This window comes from Anomaloglossus baeobatrachus, chromosome 1, assembly GCF_048569485.1.
Source record: "Anomaloglossus baeobatrachus isolate aAnoBae1 chromosome 1, aAnoBae1.hap1, whole genome shotgun sequence".
In the NCBI taxonomy this organism is placed as follows: domain Eukaryota; kingdom Metazoa; phylum Chordata; class Amphibia; order Anura; family Aromobatidae; genus Anomaloglossus; species Anomaloglossus baeobatrachus.
In genome coordinates this window covers 652,074,395-652,097,514 of record NC_134353.1, presented here as the reverse complement: position 1 = coordinate 652,097,514, position 23,120 = coordinate 652,074,395, and the positions used below count along the sequence as shown (strand labels likewise).

General features: G+C 45.8%; 1 protein-coding gene across 4 annotated transcripts in view; it reads right to left on the bottom strand.

Moving 5' to 3' along the window:
- Nucleotides 1-319: 319 nt before the first annotated feature.
- NDRG2 (NDRG family member 2) overlaps nucleotides 320-23,120 on the bottom strand; it is a 402,510-nt gene continuing 379,709 nt past the window's right edge. For 3 of the 4 annotated variants that reach the window (XM_075319933.1, XM_075319929.1, XM_075319932.1), the window contains exons 14-17: nucleotides 21,570-21,605; nucleotides 18,364-18,415; nucleotides 3,585-3,618; nucleotides 320-2,977 (exon numbers count right to left, since the gene is read on the bottom strand). In XM_075319933.1, the coding sequence (XP_075176048.1) occupies nucleotides 2,806-2,977; nucleotides 3,585-3,618; nucleotides 18,364-18,415; nucleotides 21,570-21,605 (294 nt within the window). In that variant the 3' untranslated portion in view covers nucleotides 320-2,805. The remainder of the gene's footprint in view (nucleotides 2,978-3,584; nucleotides 3,619-18,363; nucleotides 18,416-21,569; nucleotides 21,606-23,120) is intronic. The other variant, XM_075319930.1, reaches the window with a different exon arrangement.

The following is a 23,120-nucleotide window of genomic DNA, read 5'->3' as shown; positions in this document are numbered from 1 at the left end:
AATGGCTTACATTTCATTATGTTCCAGTTAAAAAAAAACCAACACATGCACAAGCTGATCATATATGTGTATGGGGAGTTTGGAATGGATAGCTGGGACAACTACTGACTTATCGCAGAAATTATATCTTATGGTGGCCATACACTAGTGTGTCTGCCATTACAGTATAAGGTTCAAGAGAGTTTAAAATCCAATAAGAAATCCCTCAGATGACTTGAATCACAATGTAAAAAGAATGGAAAAGGCCAAACGGGTCCAATAAATGCTGCAGCTAGTCATAATTGCTGCAATAAAACCTTAGAAATGATGACAAGAGGCATTTCTCTTTAATATTTTATTTTACAGTGTGAGGAAAAAAACTAAAAACAGAAAAATATAAGAATACAACAAAATGAATCCTATACAGAATGCCCCCTTCTATACATCAACCCTTCAGAACATAGAGACTGAAACTGTGATGTTGCGCCTTTCTCTATACAAACTTGAAAAAGTCAACTTTCATTAGGGTCAGAGTCACAAAATGTCTACCCCATATTTATATATATATATATATATATATATATATATATATATATATATATATATATATATATATATATATATATATGTGTATGCACATAGGGGCAGCAACTCAATCTGAGTTTTTCCTTCCACATAACAAACAGGGGTGGGTATGCCTGTACCGTGGATGACTACTACAGCATTAACCAAAATCTCAAGACTACTAAGGTCTATGTCGATCCACAAGTTTATTCAGATTTGCTGTTTGTCTTCAATTAGTGGGATTCCTCCCACAAAAAAAGGGGGTTAAGCTGGCCATGCACTTTAGATAGTTGTTGGTTACCTCCTGCAACTTGCGTGCTTGAAGTGGTGTTCAAGTGTTTCAGAGGATTAGGAAATAATGAACTGCTGGACACATCTAGTGCAGTGTATTTCCCAGGACAAGAAAATATAAAGATTGTGCATACTGACATCCAACATGCCTGATCCAGGTTTCCCCAAATACAAGTGTTGGAGGGCAGATAGTAGATTGTCTGTTGAACTACCTACTTTGCATGACCAGCTTAGGACAGACCTTTCAAGATCTGTTATATCAGCTGGATTTGGTGCTTAAATTATGGATACATTCGCTCTTCGCCGACATTGTTACCACCAGATCCCTTTAGCATTACAGTGTATAGAGTGCAGAACTCACTATAATGAGTAGAGAACAGTGCCAGCTTTAGTACTTTGGGAGCGTGAATACCACAAATCTGCGGGCATACAGCCCTCGGCATGGTTACATTTCAGCATCTCATTTAGTAACAGAAAGACAAGCAAAGCTTATAAATTCCCACTCTTTGCTCCACAAATTCATAGTCAAGCATCAACGATAACAATTTTATTTTCAATGGATAAATAGCAGATAAAGTATCTCCGGCCTTTTTAGTGAAGGATATAGGTAATGTTTATACACATACTCTTATGTTTTGTGAGGAACACTCAAGGTGAATTAGTGAAAGCTAGTGTATGGTTGGCACAATGATCATAGTACAATACTGATTGTTGTCTTGAAGTCATGTTTTACAATTGGCACTAGCAATTCTGAGCTGTCCATGATCTTGATGAAGGCATAATTTAGCATACTCTATGGAAATTAATAAGTAAATATCCTCTGTACCCCTTTAATGGAATTAATATACTTAAAGGGTCAGAGGAGGATAGCTGATAAGTGGCTATATTATAAATGTCCCAAGTATTATCCGGACTCCAATTCTACAATGACAATTATGTTTCATTGTTTGTACACCTAAGCATTAATATAAATGTGACATCACCAGCTTGTATCTACAATGGGGCCATTACTGGTAGGATGCCATTTTGAACTAGGATGAAAGTACGTGACACGTAATCTTCTAACTATACATGTCCCCCAACCAATCTACAAGTTTATTTAAAAAAAAAAAAAAAAAAAAGAAGCATCTAATCTGTGCTGTATCTACATGTTTTTACAACTTAAAAGCAAAAATACTAGTATAGTAAAATCTCCCCCTAAGACTCACGGAAGCAACCCTGAGCAAGTGGCAGCGGGGAAGAGTTATGGCAAAGTATAAAAAGGCATCAAACACTACTACTGCAAGGTAAAGCATTAAAAGGAAGCAGAGTTTACTTAAAGACAGCAGCTTTGAGCTTCTTAGTAGCAATCTTATACTTTTGCGCTATTCTCCATTGTGCTGCAATCTTTACAGTGACCTAAAAAATAAGTATTCCAGTGGTTGGACCTTTGAGAACTTTCCCCGCAAGTCCCCCCCGCTCAATTTCTTTTGGGCATAATGCTAGGAGATGAAGTTACCCCACATTATAACATATTATGTGCCAGGGAGGGCTTGTTAGGGTAATACAATGAGTTAGAGATACATGGAGGTGAAGCTGTAAAGGACTGTCTGCCTGGCTTTTGGAGAGATCAAAAAAGGGAAGGGCAATGGTAAAAGTAAAAATAAAAAAATTACAGAATACACTGAAGATAGATAAATATTAGAGAACTACATATCCTTTGTGATCTCAGGTTAATCTATTCAGCTGTATGCTACTCGGAGTTAAGCAAACCCTGCAAATCTCTTACACAAGTATAGGAACTGTAAGTATAAAACAAGAAAGGCAAAGTGATCAGAAAAAAGGGTCATAAAAATCTGGAGATAGAAGAGAAGGAAAGACAGGTACAGACATCTTGTTATCTCTCATGTGAAGTCTGGGTTTGTTTTTAGTTTTCTAATCAGCATAATTAGCTCTGCTAAAATGCCTTCCCCTCAAACAGAGTGGGGGTGATCACATGTCCCCAGCATCACGGCTTCTCAGCAGGTCACCTCCGTGAATGTTCCTGGTGGTCCTCCCCCCGACTCGCTGCTCTGCGACAGGGTACGGGAGCGTGAACGATTCCCCTCGCTGGATAGAGAGGCGGTGCGCGAGCGAGACAGACGAGTCATGCAAGAGGATGCCACTGCAATGAGAAAGAGAAAAAAAAAAAGAAAGAATGAGAGAACGAAAGGACGGATGGAGAGACTGGGATCTTCATTTGAGTTCCTCCAGCGCACGTGACAATTACCACTTTATGTATCTAAATTGTGGACACAACTCTGCTAAATGTGCAGAAACTAAACAAGGTCTGCAATACTGTGGTCTAAGTGAATCCCTCCACTTAAATAATATAACAGATAAAGCATTTCCAGAAATAAGTGACATCACAGTGACAAAGCTAAAAGGACATGTGGTGTAGCTGTGGGATCTTGGAAACTACAGGTCTGAAGTAGGCGAGCCATGCTTATAGGTAACAGGTGAAAGGTCACAGGGTCATCCGGCAAAAAATGTGAACTCCTCCGTTGTCTAAACAAGCTGCAATGAGGTCAGCTCGTCCTGCACAAAAGGCATTGGTATAGGTGTAAGCTCACACAAGATATAAAAGTACATTGTAGCACACAAAAGGTGAGGTGAGTGTCTCATGCCCAAGCACCTGGACAAAAGCTGGGTGAGAAGAGGCAGAAAGGGTGCAAGGACCAAGAGCAATGAAGAAGGATGGGGGATTGATAAGTTCTTCAAAGATACTTCACCCCATACTGCGCTTCTTATCCAGAATGTGGGGGACTGAGGAGAAGAAATAGCAAGACAAATGAAAACTACTGGAACTACGGAGGACATCAGTAAGGACAGGGCCTGAAATGTGACTCTATGGAGCAAGACCAGCATCAAAGCATCCTTACACTCAGTTGTTGTCAGACTCGGGATAAAGCATCCATACTTCTGAAGAAAGATCAATATCCATGGTACAGAAGATACAGGTCTATGGCTTTCCACTAAGAAATCCTAAAGGTTTTCTTACAAATGATATTTATAACCCTATATGCAAATATCTGAATGACCCCAGTTCCCTCTCGCTGCATGATGACGCATTTGAAATGAATGGTGGTCATGCATGCGCCCCATTCCTTTTTGCTTCTTAAGGAGACATTTGGACTGGTGGTCAGACATGCTCTCTGCTGCTCCATTCAATGACTATAAGGTTGAAGATAACAACCAACTAGAGATTAGTGAGCTTAGGAAGCTGCTTTTCTTATTCACCAATCTACAATATCAAAACCCAAAATCTTTGTACTGACTGAAATTATTCAATGACATAAACACTTTAGATAATGGCTCATAAACATTAGAGCATGGTGTACAGTTTAAAGTAACCCTGAGGAGTCTAGATTTGGGAATTTAAAAATGGCAGCTAAGCCAAAGACCTGTCTGTACTTACACTACAACATGTACCGTAATTGGTGCTTTATCAGCGGTCAGAAAGGAAAATTAATGGGATTTTTTTGTTTATATTAAACCAATGCAGGATTAGCCACAAGAGAAATTATAGCAAGCATGAAACAATAATGCATGTTCATCTCTTGAGAAATGTTTCCCTAAGAGGTCCTCAAATATAATTGTAAAATAAACATCAACAAATACACAGTGGAACCGAATACCAAAAATACTAAATCTTTATTGATATTACATTCCTCAACATAGCAACTGCTACACAAAGAAGGAAAAGTTGTGGAAGTATGGAAATCACAGGATGGATAGAATGTTAATGATATGCAAATCATGAAAAAATGGAAACAAAATTTGCAAAGTTTCTCGATTTATTCAATATCGAGTATGAGTGCCATGTGCAAAAATACACACAATTATACGTTTTGGTATGCTATCAATGAGGTTATTAATGGTTGCCTGATGAATGTTCTGCCATGCTGAATGCACTTTACCACAGAGATCATCAAGATCCGCTGCGGGAAACCTCCCTTTGCAATTCCTATCGATGACGTCAGGATGTGGTTGATGAGAGACAAGAGACGCTGTAGGCCAGGGTAGTGTGCTGAGGTCATGCGGGCTGCTCACAGTAGTCCAGCTGTATTTCACTATTTATACGTCATATCTCTGGCTCGTATGTTTTTGCTGCTGCCTTCTCTCACCGATACCGTCCGCTTACACATTATGTGTACTCTCTCCATATCAGACCCTCCCTTCTCCCCTCTCCCAAGTAGAACACTGAGGCTCTGCTGACATTTCTTATTCACTCCAAACCATCCACTACCATCACACAGTGCACAAAACACACACAAATCACTTAATCACCTACTCTTTCTTTTGTCTCCTCCTATTCGCTGGCGACATCTCTCCCAACCCCAGCTCTGCTTCCACTAGCTTTGTAACATCACTTTATTTTATTTTAGTTAGCCATTAAAAGGTATCACAAGATTATAATTTTGTTCCTCTCACTGAGAACATTCAATAATTTTTCAACTGGCTAACGGTACCAAAACCTTTTCACTTCTTTAAGCCTGTCACAGAAGAAGAACTGACCCGGCTCATCGCTTCTTCTCGCCCTACTACCTCCTACTTGCACCAGTGATCTATTCTCTCACACCTCCTCTAGTTCCTCTCCCCAGCTGTCATTAATATTTAACCTCTCTTTCATCCGATATCTTTCCCTTTTCATTTAAAAACGCCATCATCATTGTGAGGTAAATCCTGGGATATGAAGAGGAATTATGACTAGAAGTCATAATTGCTCTCATCACTCCCTGGCAGTGCCCCCCCTCCCTTCTTGTTCTCAAATGTCCAGCATCTGTGAAGGTGTCACATCCCACTTACACCTCCAACAGCCATCTCCTCTGATATGGAGATGAGATGATGTGAGGACAATGGACCCAGGATGACTCCCTGCCGTCACCCTGTAACAAGAGTTGTATCTCATTAGCAAGGCTTGGAAGTAGCCAGACAGAACGACTCCAGTAAAAAATGGTTCATATCTCGCAAGCCATATCTCCGATAAATATGGCAACCATAAAAATGGTGTTTGCGCAGGCGGACGATGCTGGCACACCTTTTTTATGGAAGGGGGAGCTTGGGAAATACCCCAGGCGTGATATCAGCCATATGGGAACTCGTAGACAGGTCATGAGTCCCCTCGTTCTGTAGCTAAATTCATAACTGTCACAATGAGAGCATTGGCGTCTGCCTACGACGCTCCCAGGCAAAGTTATGGCCAATATCCCCTTTGCTGGATAATTCTGATCCATGCAGGGGGAGTGGCAGTGCTTCCCTGTGAGGTCACTAAGGTAGGAGGGGACCTGGATCTGCCCAGGTTGATAACCCTACTTCGGCCATTTTCCAGTGTTCTTCTCGCTGGGGGCACGTGCAGGAAACATCTGTGGGAGTTCCTAGAAACCTGGTCTACAGCGCCCCCCTGTGGCCAGACGCACAAGGTAACTGATTGAATTTGCATACCTGTTTGTAAACCATGCTTTATCTGTAACTGTACTCTGACATAACTGTATATTCTGTAGATTCCCTATTGTATATATTGTAGTTTCTAGTGTGCTTTAGGCGATTAAATTATATAATTAATCCTGGGCTGTTCTGTTATCTCGATCTTGAATCCCACGTCTGTGTGTTCGGCTAATAGTTACCGTGAAGCGGTTGGTGGCAGCGAGTTGTGCCAAGGATTATTGTGGGGAGGCCAGTGAGATTCGGGAAGATATTATATATTCCGCCCGCGGAGGTCGGGGGAATATATACCTTACTCTCACCGGGGACCCTTCAATAATCGGCATAAGTAGTATAGCGGCCTCCTTGCTTATTGTCGGGCAATTCCATAATTGGCCTGACTATAAGAGGGGCGCTAGAGAGCGCGTCACGTGCTCTGTCTGTCGGTCGGGAGGTATAAAGTAGGGGTGACCCCCACTTGTTACCCCCCGATTGTGACGTACTGGTAGCCAGCGCGGGGGATTTCTGAGTGACCCCCCCGGTGGTTTGTGACATATTGGTGGCAAGCGGTGGGATCGAGATAATAGTGTGTGTGAGTGTGAGACCCATACTCCCAGACACTAAAGACTGCCTGCAGCAGCTGTGGCTGCTGGGGTCTTCAGACTAGCTCAACACTAGAGTGTCAGAGTGCAGATACTGTAAGGTGTGTGGAGGCATCAGGTGTCAGTTCTGTGTCAGTGACCAAAAGTCTGCAAGAATGGCTGATGGCACCAGGAGCAGAGCTATGCAACTGGCCAATGCTAAAGCAGGAGCCGAAGAGAGGGAGGACGGTGCTGTGGGCAGTAATGAGGAGGTTGCCCACGAGTCCTCCAGGAGCTCGACGCCAGAAAACAGCTCCGCAGAGGACATTGCACAACCGGGCACTGCTGGACAAGAGGAGGAGCAGCTCACCCAAGGGTCCTCAACAAGCCAGATGCCAGCCCTCCGCTCTGCAATGGACAGTGAATCACCAGGCTCCGCAGCGGGCCGCAGATCACCACGTGCCATTCCACCGAGCCTGGGAGGCTCGGATAGCCTTCTTCAAATGGCTATGGCCCTTCTCCAGGCTGGAGACCAGGAGGGCTACAAGGGACTCCTGGCAGAGCACAGGGCAGAGCGGCAGGCAGCGCGTGATGCTGAGGCTGCGGAGCGGCAAGCAGTGCGTGAGGCTGCGGAGCGGCAAGCAGCGCGTGAAGAGCGAGAGCGAGAGCGACAGGCAGAGCGTGACTACCAGCTGCAGCTAGCTCAGCTCCGGCCCTCATCAGCCACACGTGACCTTCAAGACACCAAACTTCCAAAGGTCCGTGTTGAGGACTTCCCAGTGCTGGAGAAGGATGGAGACTTGGACTCTTTCTTGACTGCTTTTGAACGGACTTGCTTGCAGCACCATCTGGACAAGGACCAGTGGGCCAAATACCTGACCCCCCGTTTAAGGGGTAAGGCCCTGGATGTCCTTGGGGACTTGCCTGCTGAGGCAGATCAGGGCTACGACACCATCAAGCGGGCCCTGATCCAACAGTACAACCTCACCTCGGAGTCCTACCGCAAGAAGTTCCGGAGCCTACAGAAGGGACCAAAGGACTCCTGGGCTGACCACCGGCGGGCACTTGCCCGAGCTGCCGACCACTGGACCCAAGGCCTGCAGCTTTCCACCGGACCGGAGATCCTGGACTTGTTCATCACGGAGCAACTCTTGTGGAACTGCCCTGAGGATCTCCGCCAGTTCATCCGAGACCAGAAGCCAAAGGGGTCCACGGCTACAGCTGCCCTTGCCGATGACTACACCAACAACCGGGCCCCTGAGGCCAGGAGAGCGGCCACCAGCAGCACCTGGAGAGGGGGTAAGATGAATTCTGCGACTGCCCCACCTGCCCCTAGACTGCAGGGGGTGTCCCCCTCAACTCCCCTCTCCAGGCCCGTGGCGGAACCAAGACGGTGCCACCAGTGCAACCTACCTGGACACTTCAAGGCCATGTGCCCTCAGCGTCCCAAGGCCCCGGCTCCGTCCCCGTCCCAAGGGCCGCCCAAGGTGTATTGTGTGGGTGGGGGTGGTGGTAGGTCCCTGGACAGCTTCCAACCTGTCACCGTCGGCCAGTCTGTGACCATAGGACTGCGAGACAGCGCCTCGGAGGTGACTCTGGTGCGGCCTGAGATGGTGTCCCCCCAAGACTTGATCCCTGGAAAAACCCTCGCTGTCTCCGGGATTGGAGGCATTGACCCGGCGCTGCCTGTTGCTGACATTTATGTGGACTGGGGCGCAGGGCGAGGGGTGAGGGAGGTGGGGGTAACTGATCGGATCCCTGCAAACGTGCTACTTGGGACAGATTTGGGGCAAATAACCTCCCAGTTTGGCCCCGCCCCAAATGCTGAACCTTCAGCCAGTGCTGACGTGCCTCTGGACAATGTTAATGTGTTATCTATGAATGATGTAAGGGAGGAGGGAGTGAACTCTGATATTTCTGCTTGCATAGACGCCATAGACACACACTCAGCTGCAGCTGTGACAGGGGAGGGGGTCAGAGAAAGGTGTGACCATGCCTCTACAAGTAACCAGCCTGTGAGCTGGGATCTGTTGCCCTCTGCAGGGATAAGCAGAGAGCAGGGTGCTGCAGGGGGAGGACCAGTGTGTGGGGTGGGGGCTACCACAGCAAATGTGGGGTCCCCAGAGATTTCACAGCGGGGTTCTGTTGCTGCAGAGGGGGAACAGGCAGGTGAGATTGGGGCCGGTCCAGGAGCGGAAGTGCTCCCAGGTAAGATCTCGGTGCATGGTTCCCCCACAACCGGGGTGTCAGGAAGCCAGGTAGGTCTGCCTGAACCGGCGACTTGGTCAGGAACGGAGGAGGAGCAGGCACGACCCACGGTCGCAGCGGCTGTGGCCGCTGTCACCCGCAGTGGGAGTGCTGGAAGCCAAGGGGCCTCCCGGAGGTCCGATAGCTCTTCCCCTTCTGACCAAGTGGCAGCCGAGTCAGGTGGAGGCCAGGACACAGGTCCCGGGGTACTGACTGAAGATGTGACAGTCTCGTCGATTCTGGCCACATCTAGTCAGGGGTTTCAGGCAGCGTTAGAAGCTGACGACAGCCTGAAAGCTCTTAAGGAGCAGGCGGCACAGCCTCCCTCGGACCCGGAGCGAGTGGTCTGGGACCAAGGACGGCTGTACCGGGCCACGGTCCAGCAGGGTTCACCGGAGGCGTGGCCCAGGGACCGACAGTTGGTGGTACCCTATCCGTTCCGGACGGAGTTGTTGCGGATCGCACATGAGATTCCGATGGCCGGACACCTAGGGATCGCTAAGACCAAGGCCAGGTTAAACCAGCATTTCTACTGGCCAAAAATGGGGGCCGATGTGGCTGCCTACTGCCGTTCGTGTGAAACCTGTCAGAGAGTGGGGAAGGCGGGGCCACGCCCCAAAGCCCCACTGGTATCTCTGCCCATCATCGATGAGCCTTTCAGGAGGGTGGCTGTGGATCTGGTCGGCCCGCTGGCCATCCCCAGCAGCTCCGGGAAACGCTTCATACTGACGGTAGTTGACTATGCCACCCGGTACCCAGAAGCAGTGGCCTTGTCGTCCATTCGGGCTGACAAGGTGGCCACCGCATTGCTGGAGATTTTCTCCCGAGTGGGTTTTCCCCAGGAAATGCTCACTGACCGGGGGACCCAATTCATGTCCCAGCTGATGGAGGCCCTCTGTAAGCAAGTCCAGGTGCGACATCTGGTGGCCAGCCCGTACCATCCACAGACTAATGGCCTGTGCGAGCGGTTCAATGGCACCTTAAAGCAGATGCTTAAGATGTTGGTCGACTCCCATGGGCGTGACTGGGAGCAGTATCTCCCACACCTGTTATTTGCTTACCGGGAGGTTCCACAGGCCTCAACAGGATTCTCACCGTTTGAGCTCCTGTACGGGCGACGTGTGCGGGGCCCCCTGGCTCTGGTGAAAGAGGCTTGGGAAGGGGATTTGGCCACCCCTGGAGTGTCGGTTATCGAGTATGTCATGCGCTTCCGGGACAAAATGCAGGCCTTGACGCAACTGGTACACGACAATATGGCTCAAGCCCAGGCCGATCAGAAGCGTTGGTACGACCAGAACGCTTGTGAGAGGACCTACCAAGTGGGTCAAAAGGTGTGGGTACTGGTCCCCGTACCACAGGACAAGCTTCAGGCAGCCTGGGAAGGCCCATACCTCGTGTACCAGCAGCTCAACCCTGTAACGTACCTGGTCACCCTGGACCCCGCCCGTGGAAGGCGAAAGCCCTTCCATGTGAACATGATGAAGGCACATCATGAGCGGGAGGCATGTGCGCTCCCCGTGTGCAACCTGCCCGAGGAGGGAGAAGCGGAAACCCTCTTGGATATGCTAGCCCAGGTTAGGGCAGGCGGATCCATTGAGGATGTGGAGGTTGGCCACCAGCTCTTGGAGGACCAACGGTCCCAGCTGTGGGCCACCCTCCTCCCCTTCCGGGCCCTAAAGGACGCCCTGTCCAGCCCGCCCGTGCTACAGGCAGCCGACTTCACGCGGCCGTTTGTAGTACAGACCGACGCCAGTGACTTCGGCCTCGGTGCGGTGCTCAGCCAGGTGGACTCTGCGAGCCAAGAGCACCCAGTCTTGTACCTGAGCAGGAAGCTGTTACCAAGGGAAGTGGCCTATTCTACAATGGAGAAGGAGTGCCTGGCCATAGTGTGGGCCCTGCAGCGTCTGCAACCCTATCTATACGGGCGCCACTTCATCGTGGAGACGGACCACAATCCCCTCAGCTGGTTGCACACCGTCTCTGGGACGAATGGGCGATTGTTGCGATGGAGCCTTGCGCTCCAGCAATACGACTTCACCATTCGCCACAAAAGGGGCCGTGACCACGGTAACGCAGACGGGCTGTCCCGACAAGGAGAGGTCGCGGACGGGCGCACGGGGGAACACCGGAGTGTGCTGCCCCCTAGCGCCCTCAAAAGGGGGGAGGTGTGAGGTAAATCCTGGGATATGAAGAGGAATTATGACTAGAAGTCATAATTGCTCTCATCACTCCCTGGCAGTGCCCCCCCTCCCTTCTTGTTCTCAAATGTCCAGCATCTGTGAAGGTGTCACATCCCACTTACACCTCCAACAGCCATCTCCTCTGATATGGAGATGAGATGATGTGAGGACAATGGACCCAGGATGACTCCCTGCCGTCACCCTGTAACAAGAGTTGTATCTCATTAGCAAGGCTTGGAAGTAGCCAGACAGAACGACTCCAGTAAAAAATGGTTCATATCTCGCAAGCCATATCTCCGATAAATATGGCAACCATAAAAATGGTGTTTGCGCAGGCGGACGATGCTGGCACACCTTTTTTATGGAAGGGGGAGCTTGGGAAATACCCCAGGCGTGATATCAGCCATATGGGAACTCGTAGACAGGTCATGAGTCCCCTCGTTCTGTAGCTAAATTCATAACTGTCACAATGAGAGCATTGGCGTCTGCCTACGACGCTCCCAGGCAAAGTTATGGCCAATATCCCCTTTGCTGGATAATTCTGATCCATGCAGGGGGAGTGGCAGTGCTTCCCTGTGAGGTCACTAAGGTAGGAGGGGACCTGGATCTGCCCAGGTTGATAACCCTACTTCGGCCATTTTCCAGTGTTCTTCTCGCTGGGGGCACGTGCAGGAAACATCTGTGGGAGTTCCTAGAAACCTGGTCTACAGCGCCCCCCTGTGGCCAGACAAACAAGGTAACTGATTGAATTTGCATACCTGTTTGTAAACCATGCTTTATCTGTAACTGTACTCTGACATAACTGTATATTCTGTAGATTCCCTATTGTATATATTGTAGTTTCTAGTGTGCTTTAGGCGATTAAATTATATAATTAATCCTGGGCTGTTCTGTTATCTCGATCTTGAATCCCACGTCTGTGTGTTCGGCTAATAGTTACCGTGAAGCGGTTGGTGGCAGCGAGTTGTGCCAAGGATTATTGTGGGGAGGCCAGTGAGATTCGGGAAGATATTATATATTCCGCCCGCGGAGGTCGGGGGAATATATACCTTACTCTCACCGGGGACCCTTCAATAATCGGCATAAGTAGTATAGCGGCCTCCTTGCTTATTGTCGGGCAATTCCATAATTGGCCTGACTATAAGAGGGGCGCTAGAGAGCGCGTCACGTGCTCTGTCTGTCGGTCGGGAGGTATAAAGTAGGGGTGACCCCCACTTGTTACCCCCCGATTGTGACGTACTGGTAGCCAGCGCGGGGGATTTCTGAGTGACCCCCCCGGTGGTTTGTGACAATCATCATCATCATCATCATCATCCCTTTACTTAAAAAAACCCTCCCTCAACCAGATCTGTGTTGCTAACTACAGACCTGTCTATAATCTCCCTTTCATTTCTAAACTTCTGGAATGTTTGGTCCACTCTCTTCTAATCTGCTATCTCTCAGATAATGCTCTTCTCAATCCTTAAAGGTGGTGTCACACACAGCGACGGCGACGCTACGTCACCATTTTCTGTGACGTTGCAGCGACGTCCCGTCGCTGTCGCTGTGTGTGACATCCAGCAACGAGCTGGCCCCTGCTGTGAGGTCGCCACTCGTTGCTGAATGTGCTTGCTTCATTTTTTGCTTGTTGCTCTCCCGCTGCGAAGCACACATTGCTGTGTGTGACAGCGAGAGAGCGACGAACTGAAGCAAGCAGGGAGCAGGAGCCAGCGTATGGCATCTGCGGTAAGCTGTAACCACGATAAACATCGGGTAACCAAGAAGCCCTTTCCTTGGTTACCCGATATTTACATTAGTTACTAGCATCGCCGCTCTCACGCTGCCAGTGCCGGCTCCCTGCACTCCTAGCCAGAGTACACATCGGGTTAATTACCCGATGTGTACTCCAGCTACGTGAGCAGGGAGCCGGCACTGGCAGCGTGAGAGCACACCGTTTAGCGCTGACTCCCTGCTCACGTAACCGGAGCCGGAGTACACATCGGGTAATTAACCCAATGTGTACCCTGGCTAGGAGAGCAGGGAGCCAGCGCTAATCATGTGCGCTGGTAACCAAGGTAAATATCGGGTAATGGTTACCCGATATTTACCTTAGTTACCAAGTGCAGCATGGCTTCCACAGCGACGCGTGTCGTTATGATCGCTGCTGCGTCTGCTGAGTTTGACAGCTAAGCAGCGATCATAACAGCGACTTACAAGGTCGCTGTTGCGTCACAGAAAATGGTGACGTAACAGCGACGTTGTTGTCGCTGTCGCTATGTGTGAACCCAGCTTTACAATCTGGTTTCCGCAATTTTCACTCTACTCAAACTGCTCTTACTAAAGCCGCTAATGACCTATTAACAGCTAAATCTAATAGACACTACTCCCTGCTGATTCTCCTGGATGTCTCTGCCGCATTTGACACTGTGGATCACCAGCTCCTTCTCACTATGCTCTGCAATATCAGGCTCAAGCACACCACTCTCTCCAGGTTCTCCTCTGACCTCTCCTTCACTATATCTTTTGCGGGCTCCCCTTCTTCTCCTCATCCCCTTATTATTGGGGTTTCTCAGGGCTCAGCCCTAGGCCCCCTTCCCTTCTCTATACAGTTAAGCTATGTGCGCATGCTTCGGGTTTTTTGTTACCACAAAGATGCAGTATTTTTATCTTGTGGTGACCACAAAGATGCAGCATTTATATCTTTGAGGTGACCACAAAGTTGCAGCATTTTTATCTTTGTGGTAACTACTTTGAGCAGCGTTTTTGGCTTAAAAAAAACGCAGGAGTCCTACACCTGTCAAACCTCTACTGAAGTGAGCCGCGGGATTAGCGCGGACGTCACTCAGGTGATGTGAGGTGATCTCGCGCTCACTTTAGCCGCGGCCTGATATGCGGTTACAAGTGGAGGACTCCCGCTGTCACCGCACATCTCCTGACTGAAGTAACCGCTGATCTCGCGGCTCACTTCAGCCGTTATCGCGTGAAGTGAGCGTGAGATCAGCGGTGACTTCAGTCAGCTGACGTGCAGTGACAGCTGAAGCCACCGCTGATCCCATGCGGCTCACTTCACTTGCGGCCTGACCCTCACAGAGAATGGTCGTGCTATATAGCCGCTCTCTGTGATTGTCAGATGTAGCAGAGATGGATGTGTCATGGGACCTCGTGTGGATTACGTCAGACCTGGAGGGGTGTTTTAGGGATTAATAAAGTGGTGAAAGAGGGGGCTTTTTTGTGTTTTATTTCAAATAAACGATTTTTTGGGTGATTGTGTTTATTTACTTTCACTTACAGCTTAGTGATGAGGGGGTGTCTCAGACGCCTGCCATCACTAAGCTACTTAGTAGCAGCTATGGGCTGCTGCCATTAACTCCTTATTAACCCGATTGCCACCGCACCAAGGTAATCGGGATGAGCCGGGTAGAGTCCCAGGACTGTCGCATCTAATGGATGCAGCAATTCTGGGCGGCTGCTGGCTGATATTTTTAGACTTGAGGGGCTTCCAATAACGTGGGTCTTCCCAGCCTGAGAATAACAGCCCTCAGCTGTGAAACTTTATCTTTGCTGGTTATCAAAATTGAGGGGGACCGCACGTCTTTTTTTTTTTAAATTTACTTATTTAATTTACTGTACAATATAGACCCGCCCACCGGCGTCTATGATTGGCTGTAGTCAGACAGCTGTCGCTCAGCGTAGGGGCAGGTCTGCCCGCAACCAATCACAGCTACCGGTGAGCAGGGAAGGAGTGAATATGTTATGAGTCTAATGAGCGGCTGGCTCTGGAAGATGAAAGAGTTTCCGCGGCAGCAGTGTGGCAGCCGACTGGTGATCGGTGAGTATGTAGCGCTTGCTCCTACCCCTTTGCGCCCAATTCTGGTCCCCTTAGACTTTATAAGGGGAACAATATCTGGCCAAATACCAGCCCTCCCAAAACGCAGGGACAAAACGCAAAAAGAATTGACATGCTGCATCTTTGTGGTCACCACAAAAACGCAGCTAAAAAAACCTAAAATGTGCGGACATTAAAAATGAAATCTCATAGACTTTGCTGGGGAAGGAAATTCATGCAGTTTTTAGAACAAAACGCACCCAAAAAAGACGCAAAAAACGCAGCATGCGCACATATCCTTACCCTATTGGACATACCATCAGATTTGGTTTTCAGTCCTATATGCTGATGACAATCAATTATATACCTCTTCTCCTGACATCACCCTCACCTTAACACAACATACCAGTGATTGTCTGTCTGCTGTCTCTAACATCATGTCCTTCCTCTATCTGAAACTAAAGCCTGCTTTACATGCTGCAATTAATCGTGCGATCGCACCCGCCCCCATCGTTTGTTGCCCGTGTTGCACATTGTTGTAACCCCCCGTCACACGTACTTACCTTCCAAACGACGTCGCTGTGGGCGGCGAACATCCACTTCCTGAAGGGGAAGGGACGTTCGGCGTCACAATGACGTCACACAGCGGCCGGCCAATAGAAGCGGAGGGGCGGAGATGAGCGGGACGTAAACATCCCACCCACCTACTTCCCTCCCCATTGCCGGCGGGACGCAAGTAAGCTGCAGTTCATCGTTCCCGGGGTGTCACACGGAGCGATGTGTGCTGCCTCGGGAACAATGAATAACCGGTGCGCAGGACGTTCGATATTTTGAAAATGAGTGACGTGTCAACGAGCAACGATAAGGTGAGTATTTTTGCTCGCTCACACTCGCTCGTAGCTGTCACACGCTACGATATGTCAAATGATGCCGGATGTGCATCACTTACGACGTGACCCCGACGACATATCGTATGATATATCGTAGCGTAAAAAGCCCACTTAAATCTTTCCAAAACTGAACTTCGTTTCCTCCCTCTACTAACCAACCTATACCTGATATTTCATTTACTTTTGGTGGCTCAACCAAAACTCCCAAGCAGCACGGTCGCTGTCAGGGGGCTATATTTGTCACAGAACTTTCCTTTATTCCCTATATCCAATCACTATCTCGCTTATGTTTCCTGCATCTTAAAAACATCTCTAGAATCCAACCTTTTCTCACCTTTGAAACCGCAAAAACATTTACTGTCATTCTTATTCATTTTCCTCTGGACTACTGCTACTCTCTACTGATCGGTCTTTCTCTAACCAAACTTTCTCCTCTCCAATCCGTAATGAATGTGCCCTCTAGGGTCATATTTTTTCCAACTGCTTCAATGATACTTCCACCTTGTGCCAGTCAGTACACTGGTGCCCATCCGCAACAGGATACAATACAAACTTATCGCTTTTACTCACAAAGCTCTTCACAGTTCTGCACCACCTTACATCTCCTCCCTCATCTCTATCACCCTTCCCACGCTCTCCATTCTGTACCTGATCTCTTACATCCTCCATAATCCGAACTTCACACCTACATATCCAAGACTTCTCTCGTGCTGCACTAGTGTTCTGGATCTTACTACCAAACAAAAACGATCCGACTAATATGCAGCCCTGATATCTTCCAAGCATGCTCTAAAAACACATCTATGTAAACAGGCCTATCACCTCAATACACTAACTTAACTCTCCCCTGTTCCCTCCTTCTACATGTTAATCATAATCTGCTCCCTCCTATTCAGCATCTACATAATAAAAGGCACACCTTCACGTGGTTGGATGGCTTTTGCGCTGTTTGATCAAAAGTTGCTAACTAAGTAACTTACATTTTAAATGTTTATAGCAATATTGGAGTTTATGTATTCATTGATTGCAGTGTGCTGCTGCACCATGTACGTATGTATCGGTATATTGTAATTAATACAAATAGGTGTGCGGGTCCTATATTTCTTTTTCTTTATTGCACAGCAAGTTGTCAGCAGCGGATCTTGATGATTTGTGTGCCCAAATACAGACCATTCCTCAGACAATCATTTAATAACCCCATTGATAGCATTCTAAGTCTTGTAGGTGCCTGTTTTTTGGAACATTGTACTTATAATCGATACTGAATAAATCGAGATGTTTTGAGAATGTTATTTCTATTATTTAATTATTTGCATATCATTAACATGTCCATCCATCCTGCAATTTCCATAACTCCTCAACTTTTCCTTCTTGGTGTTGCACTTTCAATGTTAAGGTAGAGCAAACAACAACAACAAAAATAATTATTATTATTAATAATAATAATAATAATAATAAAAACAGTTAAAAGAATGACTATAGTTATAAGAAAGTGGATGTGTTATGACTACTAATTAAACATTGCATATTGGATTTTAAGTGGTTGTAGCACCAGAAACACAATACTGTACTAAACAAACGATAAAAGCTGTGATTCAGATGTAAGTAGATACCATTCCAACGAATTGGGATACGGCTGCTGTGTTTGTCAGTAACGACGTTGGTTTTTGCATTACTGGCTTATGTATTTACTTATACTGTTGTATTCTGAGCTGCTTTGATTATTGACTTATGATTCACAGCTTTTACCGTTTGCTGGCAATATACGCTGAGTATAGTGTTTCTGATGCTATGTGCTCTTAGAATGTACTTTGTGGTGTTTAACCCTTGTCTGTTACCATGAAAAAAATCACTAGGTGTATCAATCTGCATGGGGTCACATTGACCCCATGGTACCAGACAAGGATTAAATAATTAATAATTTATCTTACTTTTAACTGTTTTTTTATTATTATTATTATTATTATTATGTAATAAAAAAGATTCACTATTTTTGTATTCGCTTATGTTGGATTTGTAGGTACATAGTAAGGGGCTTATCCAATGTAGTACTACCCCCTTTATGTAGGTGTGGAATTCATATAGGTTGACAAGAAGCGTTCATGTTGTGTATTGGTTCATGATCTAAACCCTTATATTTCAGCTCGAGGGCTGCAGCCAAGCATTCTGTTGTATTTGAGCGAGCCATTTATATGTATGAGTAATTAAAACTCGCCTGTAGCTGGACTAGACCAACATCTGTCCTGCAACGCAGCTAAGCTGCTAAGTCTGCAGAGCATACAATTGCTTTTAAAGCCGCCATTATAAGAGGACAGCTGTAAGCTCCTACGTTGGATGATAAAACGTATGTAGTCAGTATCGGGAATAGAAAGGTCAGTACTTACTGTAGCCCATTCCCTGAACAAAGTACTTGAAAGCCTCAGCGAGTTTTCCAGGCTATAACAGCATGGAAAAAATAATGAAAAGTCAGAATAGCATTCTATAATAATAGCCAATGTGACTACAAACATCTTTCCCTGGACAATTTGTATTATCCTCGTGATGGATTTTTAGTATATTGAAAAGAATAGTGACACTGAGTAAAAAATACAATTATTATGCAATCTAGAATCTGCAATAAATCCTAAAGGAGATAAAATGGATTTTTTTTCATTTATGATTTTTTTTGTTTTTCTTTTTTTAAATTTACCATATCAATATCAATATCTATAATGAAAAAACACATTCTGGCCACTGAGCTTAATATTAGTCTGATTGTTTCCAATTTGTAGAGATCAGTAGTTATCGGATTATCATCACAGGCAGGATAATGACAGATAACACCTCTATGTACAGCAGATAACACAATATCAATCATGCCCAGTAGAGGATGGCCAGAGCGAACCCGTCATTCCTGCACAAGGACCTCTACACAAATGCAGAAGATCATGGAAGATGGTTGCTTTTGTAACCATGTACAAAAAAAATGAGAAGATGAAATAAAAAGAAAATCTATATATTTATATTTTTAAAAAATAAATATATTATATAAATATATATACGCCATATTATATATATATATATATATATATATATATATATATATATATATATATATATATATATATATATATATTATATATATATATATATATATATATATATATATATATATATATATATATATATATATATATATATATATATATATATATATACATATATACACATATACATACACACACACACAATATATACACTCACACACACAAATATATACACATCCATGTACATATATTATATATATATATATATATATATATATATATATATATATATATATATATATATATAGATATATACATACACACACATAAAAAAAAGAATTTGATAGATATATCAAATTCTGACAAATATCAAATTTATGTTCACAAATATAGAATTTGATAGATATATCAAATTCTCACAAATATCTCACAAAGATGGCCACACGCTGGACCTCATCTTCACTCGCCTCTGTTCCCTATCTAACCTCTCTAACCTGCCCCTCCCCCTGTCTGACCACAACCTACTGCCATTCTCTTCCCTCTCTTCTCCAAGTATGCAACCCCCCCTCCACAAATTTTCACACCCTCACAGAAATATCAAAGACATTGATTTACACGCCCTTTCTCAGTCCCTTCTCCCCCTCACAGACATTGCATTTCTACATGATGCAGATGCCGCTGCAACTTTATACAACACTACAATCTCTGCAGCTCTCGAATCAGCTGCCCCCCTCACACACACCAAAACCCGCACAATCAACAGGCAACCCTGGCACACAAGGCAGACTAAAGAACTAAGACGGGCCTCCAGAATTGCTGAGCGCAGATGGAAGAGGTCTCATTCCACTGAGCACTTCATTGCATATAAAGAGTCCCTCACCACTTTCAAGTCCACACTCACTGCTGCAAAACAAACCTACTTCTCATCCCTCATATCTTCTCTCTCTCACAACCCTAAACAGCTATTCAACACTTTCAATTCTCTCCTCCGTCCTCCGGCACCACCTCCCTCTCCTCTCCTCTCAGCTGAAGACTTTGCCTCTTTCTCCAAGCGGAAGATTGACAACATCAGAGCAAGCTTTGGCCCACAATCACCACAGCCCCTCATCATAGCTACTCATCCCTCTTCCTCCAAATCCAGCTTCTCCACCATGACAGAAAACAATCTCTCCACTCTACTCTCAAGATCACATCTAACCACCTGTGCACTGGACCCGCTCCCATCGCACCTCATCCCCAACATCACCGCAGTCCTCATCCCAGCCCTAACCCATCTCTTCAACCTATAACTCGATGGTTGCTCACTCACCCCAGTCTCACAAGCTCGTTGCCTTGGAGTGACCCTCGACTCTGATCTATCCTTCAAGCCACACATCCAAGCCCTCTTCAACTCATGCCGATTACAACTCAAAAATATCTCCCGAATCCGTGCTTTCCTTAACCAAGAATCTGCAAAAACATTAGTGCATGCCCTCATCATCTCCCGCCTCGACTACTGCAACCTCCTGCTCTCTGGCCTACCTTCCAACACTCTTGCACCCCTCCAATCTATCCTAAACTCTGCAGCCCGCTTAATCCACCTCTCCCCTCGCTACTCCCCAGCCTTGCCACTCTGCCAATCCCTTCACTGGCTTCCCATCGCCCAACGACTCCAGTTCAAAACATTAACCATGACATACAAAGCCATGCACAACCTGTCTCCTCCCTACATCTGTGACCTAGTCTCCCGGTACCTACCTGCACGCAACCTTAGATCCTCACCAGATCTCCTTCTCTGCTCCTCTCTTATCTCCTCTTCCCACAATCGTGTACAAGATTTCTCCCGCGCATCCCCCATACTCTGGAACACTCTACCTCAGCACATCAGACTCTCCACTACCATGGAAAGCTTCAAGAGGAACCTCAAGACCTACCTCTTCCAACAAGCCTACAACCTACAATAGCCCTCAGTCCAGTAGACCAGTGCGCTACCAGCTCTGTCCTCACCTATTGTACCATCACCCATTCCCTGTAGACTGAGCCCTCGCGGGCAGGGTCCTCTCACCTCCTATACCAGTCTGTCTTGTACTGTTAATGATTGTTGTACGTATACCCTCTTTCACTTGTAAAGCGCCATGGAATAAATGGCGCTATAATAATAATAATAATAATAATAATAATAATAATATTATATATATATACACACACACACACACACATATATTATATATATACACACACACACATATATACACTACATATACTGTATATACACACAAACAGAAAATAAAAAAGAATGTTTCACAACTCATTTTAGTTAATGAGAACAGCATAGGTTACCATATAGTAAACCAGCTAACGCTTAGCTGGTCCAACGCTAACGCTAACTCCATACTATAAGTGTCCATTCAAACAAATGGTCTCATTATATAGGACATGGTAGCGCATACAGGCAAGTCTTAGGTGGGGACTCTTGCCACATCATGCCCAAATGTCCTAATTTGCTAGCAAATTTCAAATCCTCACTAATAAAAAAGAAATAATAAAAATAATGTTTGTTCTTTGGCAATATTCATGAGTTTTACCTGTGTTATCTGTGGCTGTCCGCCAGAGTCTGCCATCTGAAATAAATATACAGCAAAACCTGTTCAAGTCTCAAGTTTAATTTTACTGTCTCCCGAACCATCAAGTATCCCAAAACTCTATTTCTGTGTGTACTATTGGCAGCATGAGTATTCCTATCTGCCAAGCGGGCCTCCCCAGTCCTACAGTACCTAAATATAGCCTCCTGAACTGTGTAAACTGAGCAAGTAGAAAAGTTGGAGGAGTTGTGTCATTTAGAGGCTAGATCGCATTAAAAGGACATCTGAGATTCGAATATTTTTGTAGAAACAGCCCCAGTATATAAATATATACTTAATCATTGACACCAGAATATTATGAACTCTCAAAGTTTAAACAGAGTCTGCCACCAGGTTCTTGTTACTGCATCTGCGAGCAACATAATTTAGGGGCAGAACCCATCTTTCTGGCCATGCATCACTTACTTTGCTGCAGATCTACCAGTTCTCTAAATGGAATGTCAATTAAATATAGAGAGGAAACACGGGTATATGCCGCGCTAAAAACCACTGAAGTTGAAATTATGTGAAAATTTCTCTTTTATTTACAGCATTCCTACGCGTTTCAGAGACAAATACCGTCTCCTTCTTCAGGGAAAAAAGAAATCATCATTGATTTCTTTTTTCCCTGAAGAAGGAGACGGTATTTGTCTCTGAAACGCGTAGGAATGCTGTAAATAAAAGAGAAATTTTCACATAATTTCAACTTCAGTGGTTTTTAGCGCGGCATATACCCGTGTTTCCTCTCTATATTTAATTGACATTCTATATTGATATACGGGGCCGCTGCTTGAATCACACGGACACTCACATGCTTTTGAAGGAGTTGTGACTGGCACAACCCTATCAGGTGAGTGTTACTGTTCCTTTCCTATCACCACTTGTTATATCGGGTAAGACCCTATTGCGCCCTTTGTCTCCCCATTTTTAGTTCTCTAAATGCTGAGCTCTTTATACCCCGCCCACACCACTGATTGGTAGCTTTTTGTGTACTGTGCATAGGCAGAAAGCTGCCAATCAGTAGAAGGGGAGGGGTTTTACATTGCTCATGAATATGAAGGACTACCGGGCAGAAAGTTTACTAGTCTTCTAGTGATAAAATCATGTTTTATCAGTAGATTATCAAAACTACAGCAAGCAGCCTAGTAAGTGACACATTGTTGGAATCAAAGGTTTCATCCCTGTCTCTATGTTATGCGGATCTCAGATTAGGTGGCAAAAATCTGGTGATACATACCCTTTAGGGACAACCTGACCCTTCCCTTTCCAGCCATAAATAAAATATATACTAAATGTTTTCAATAACAATGTCTCTTCGTTTGAAATGCATATTTGTCTTTATGTAGTCAGTACATGGATATCACATAGGAATACTTCTATGGTTGGGGTCAAATGGCCGTATAACACAGACGACGATCGCATCAAAATGCCTGACTGGCCGCGGCTCTCCTGACCCGAACGAGACCACTTCATATTGTTCTATATGGCTCTCATGCTCGGGTCAGGAGAGTCGCC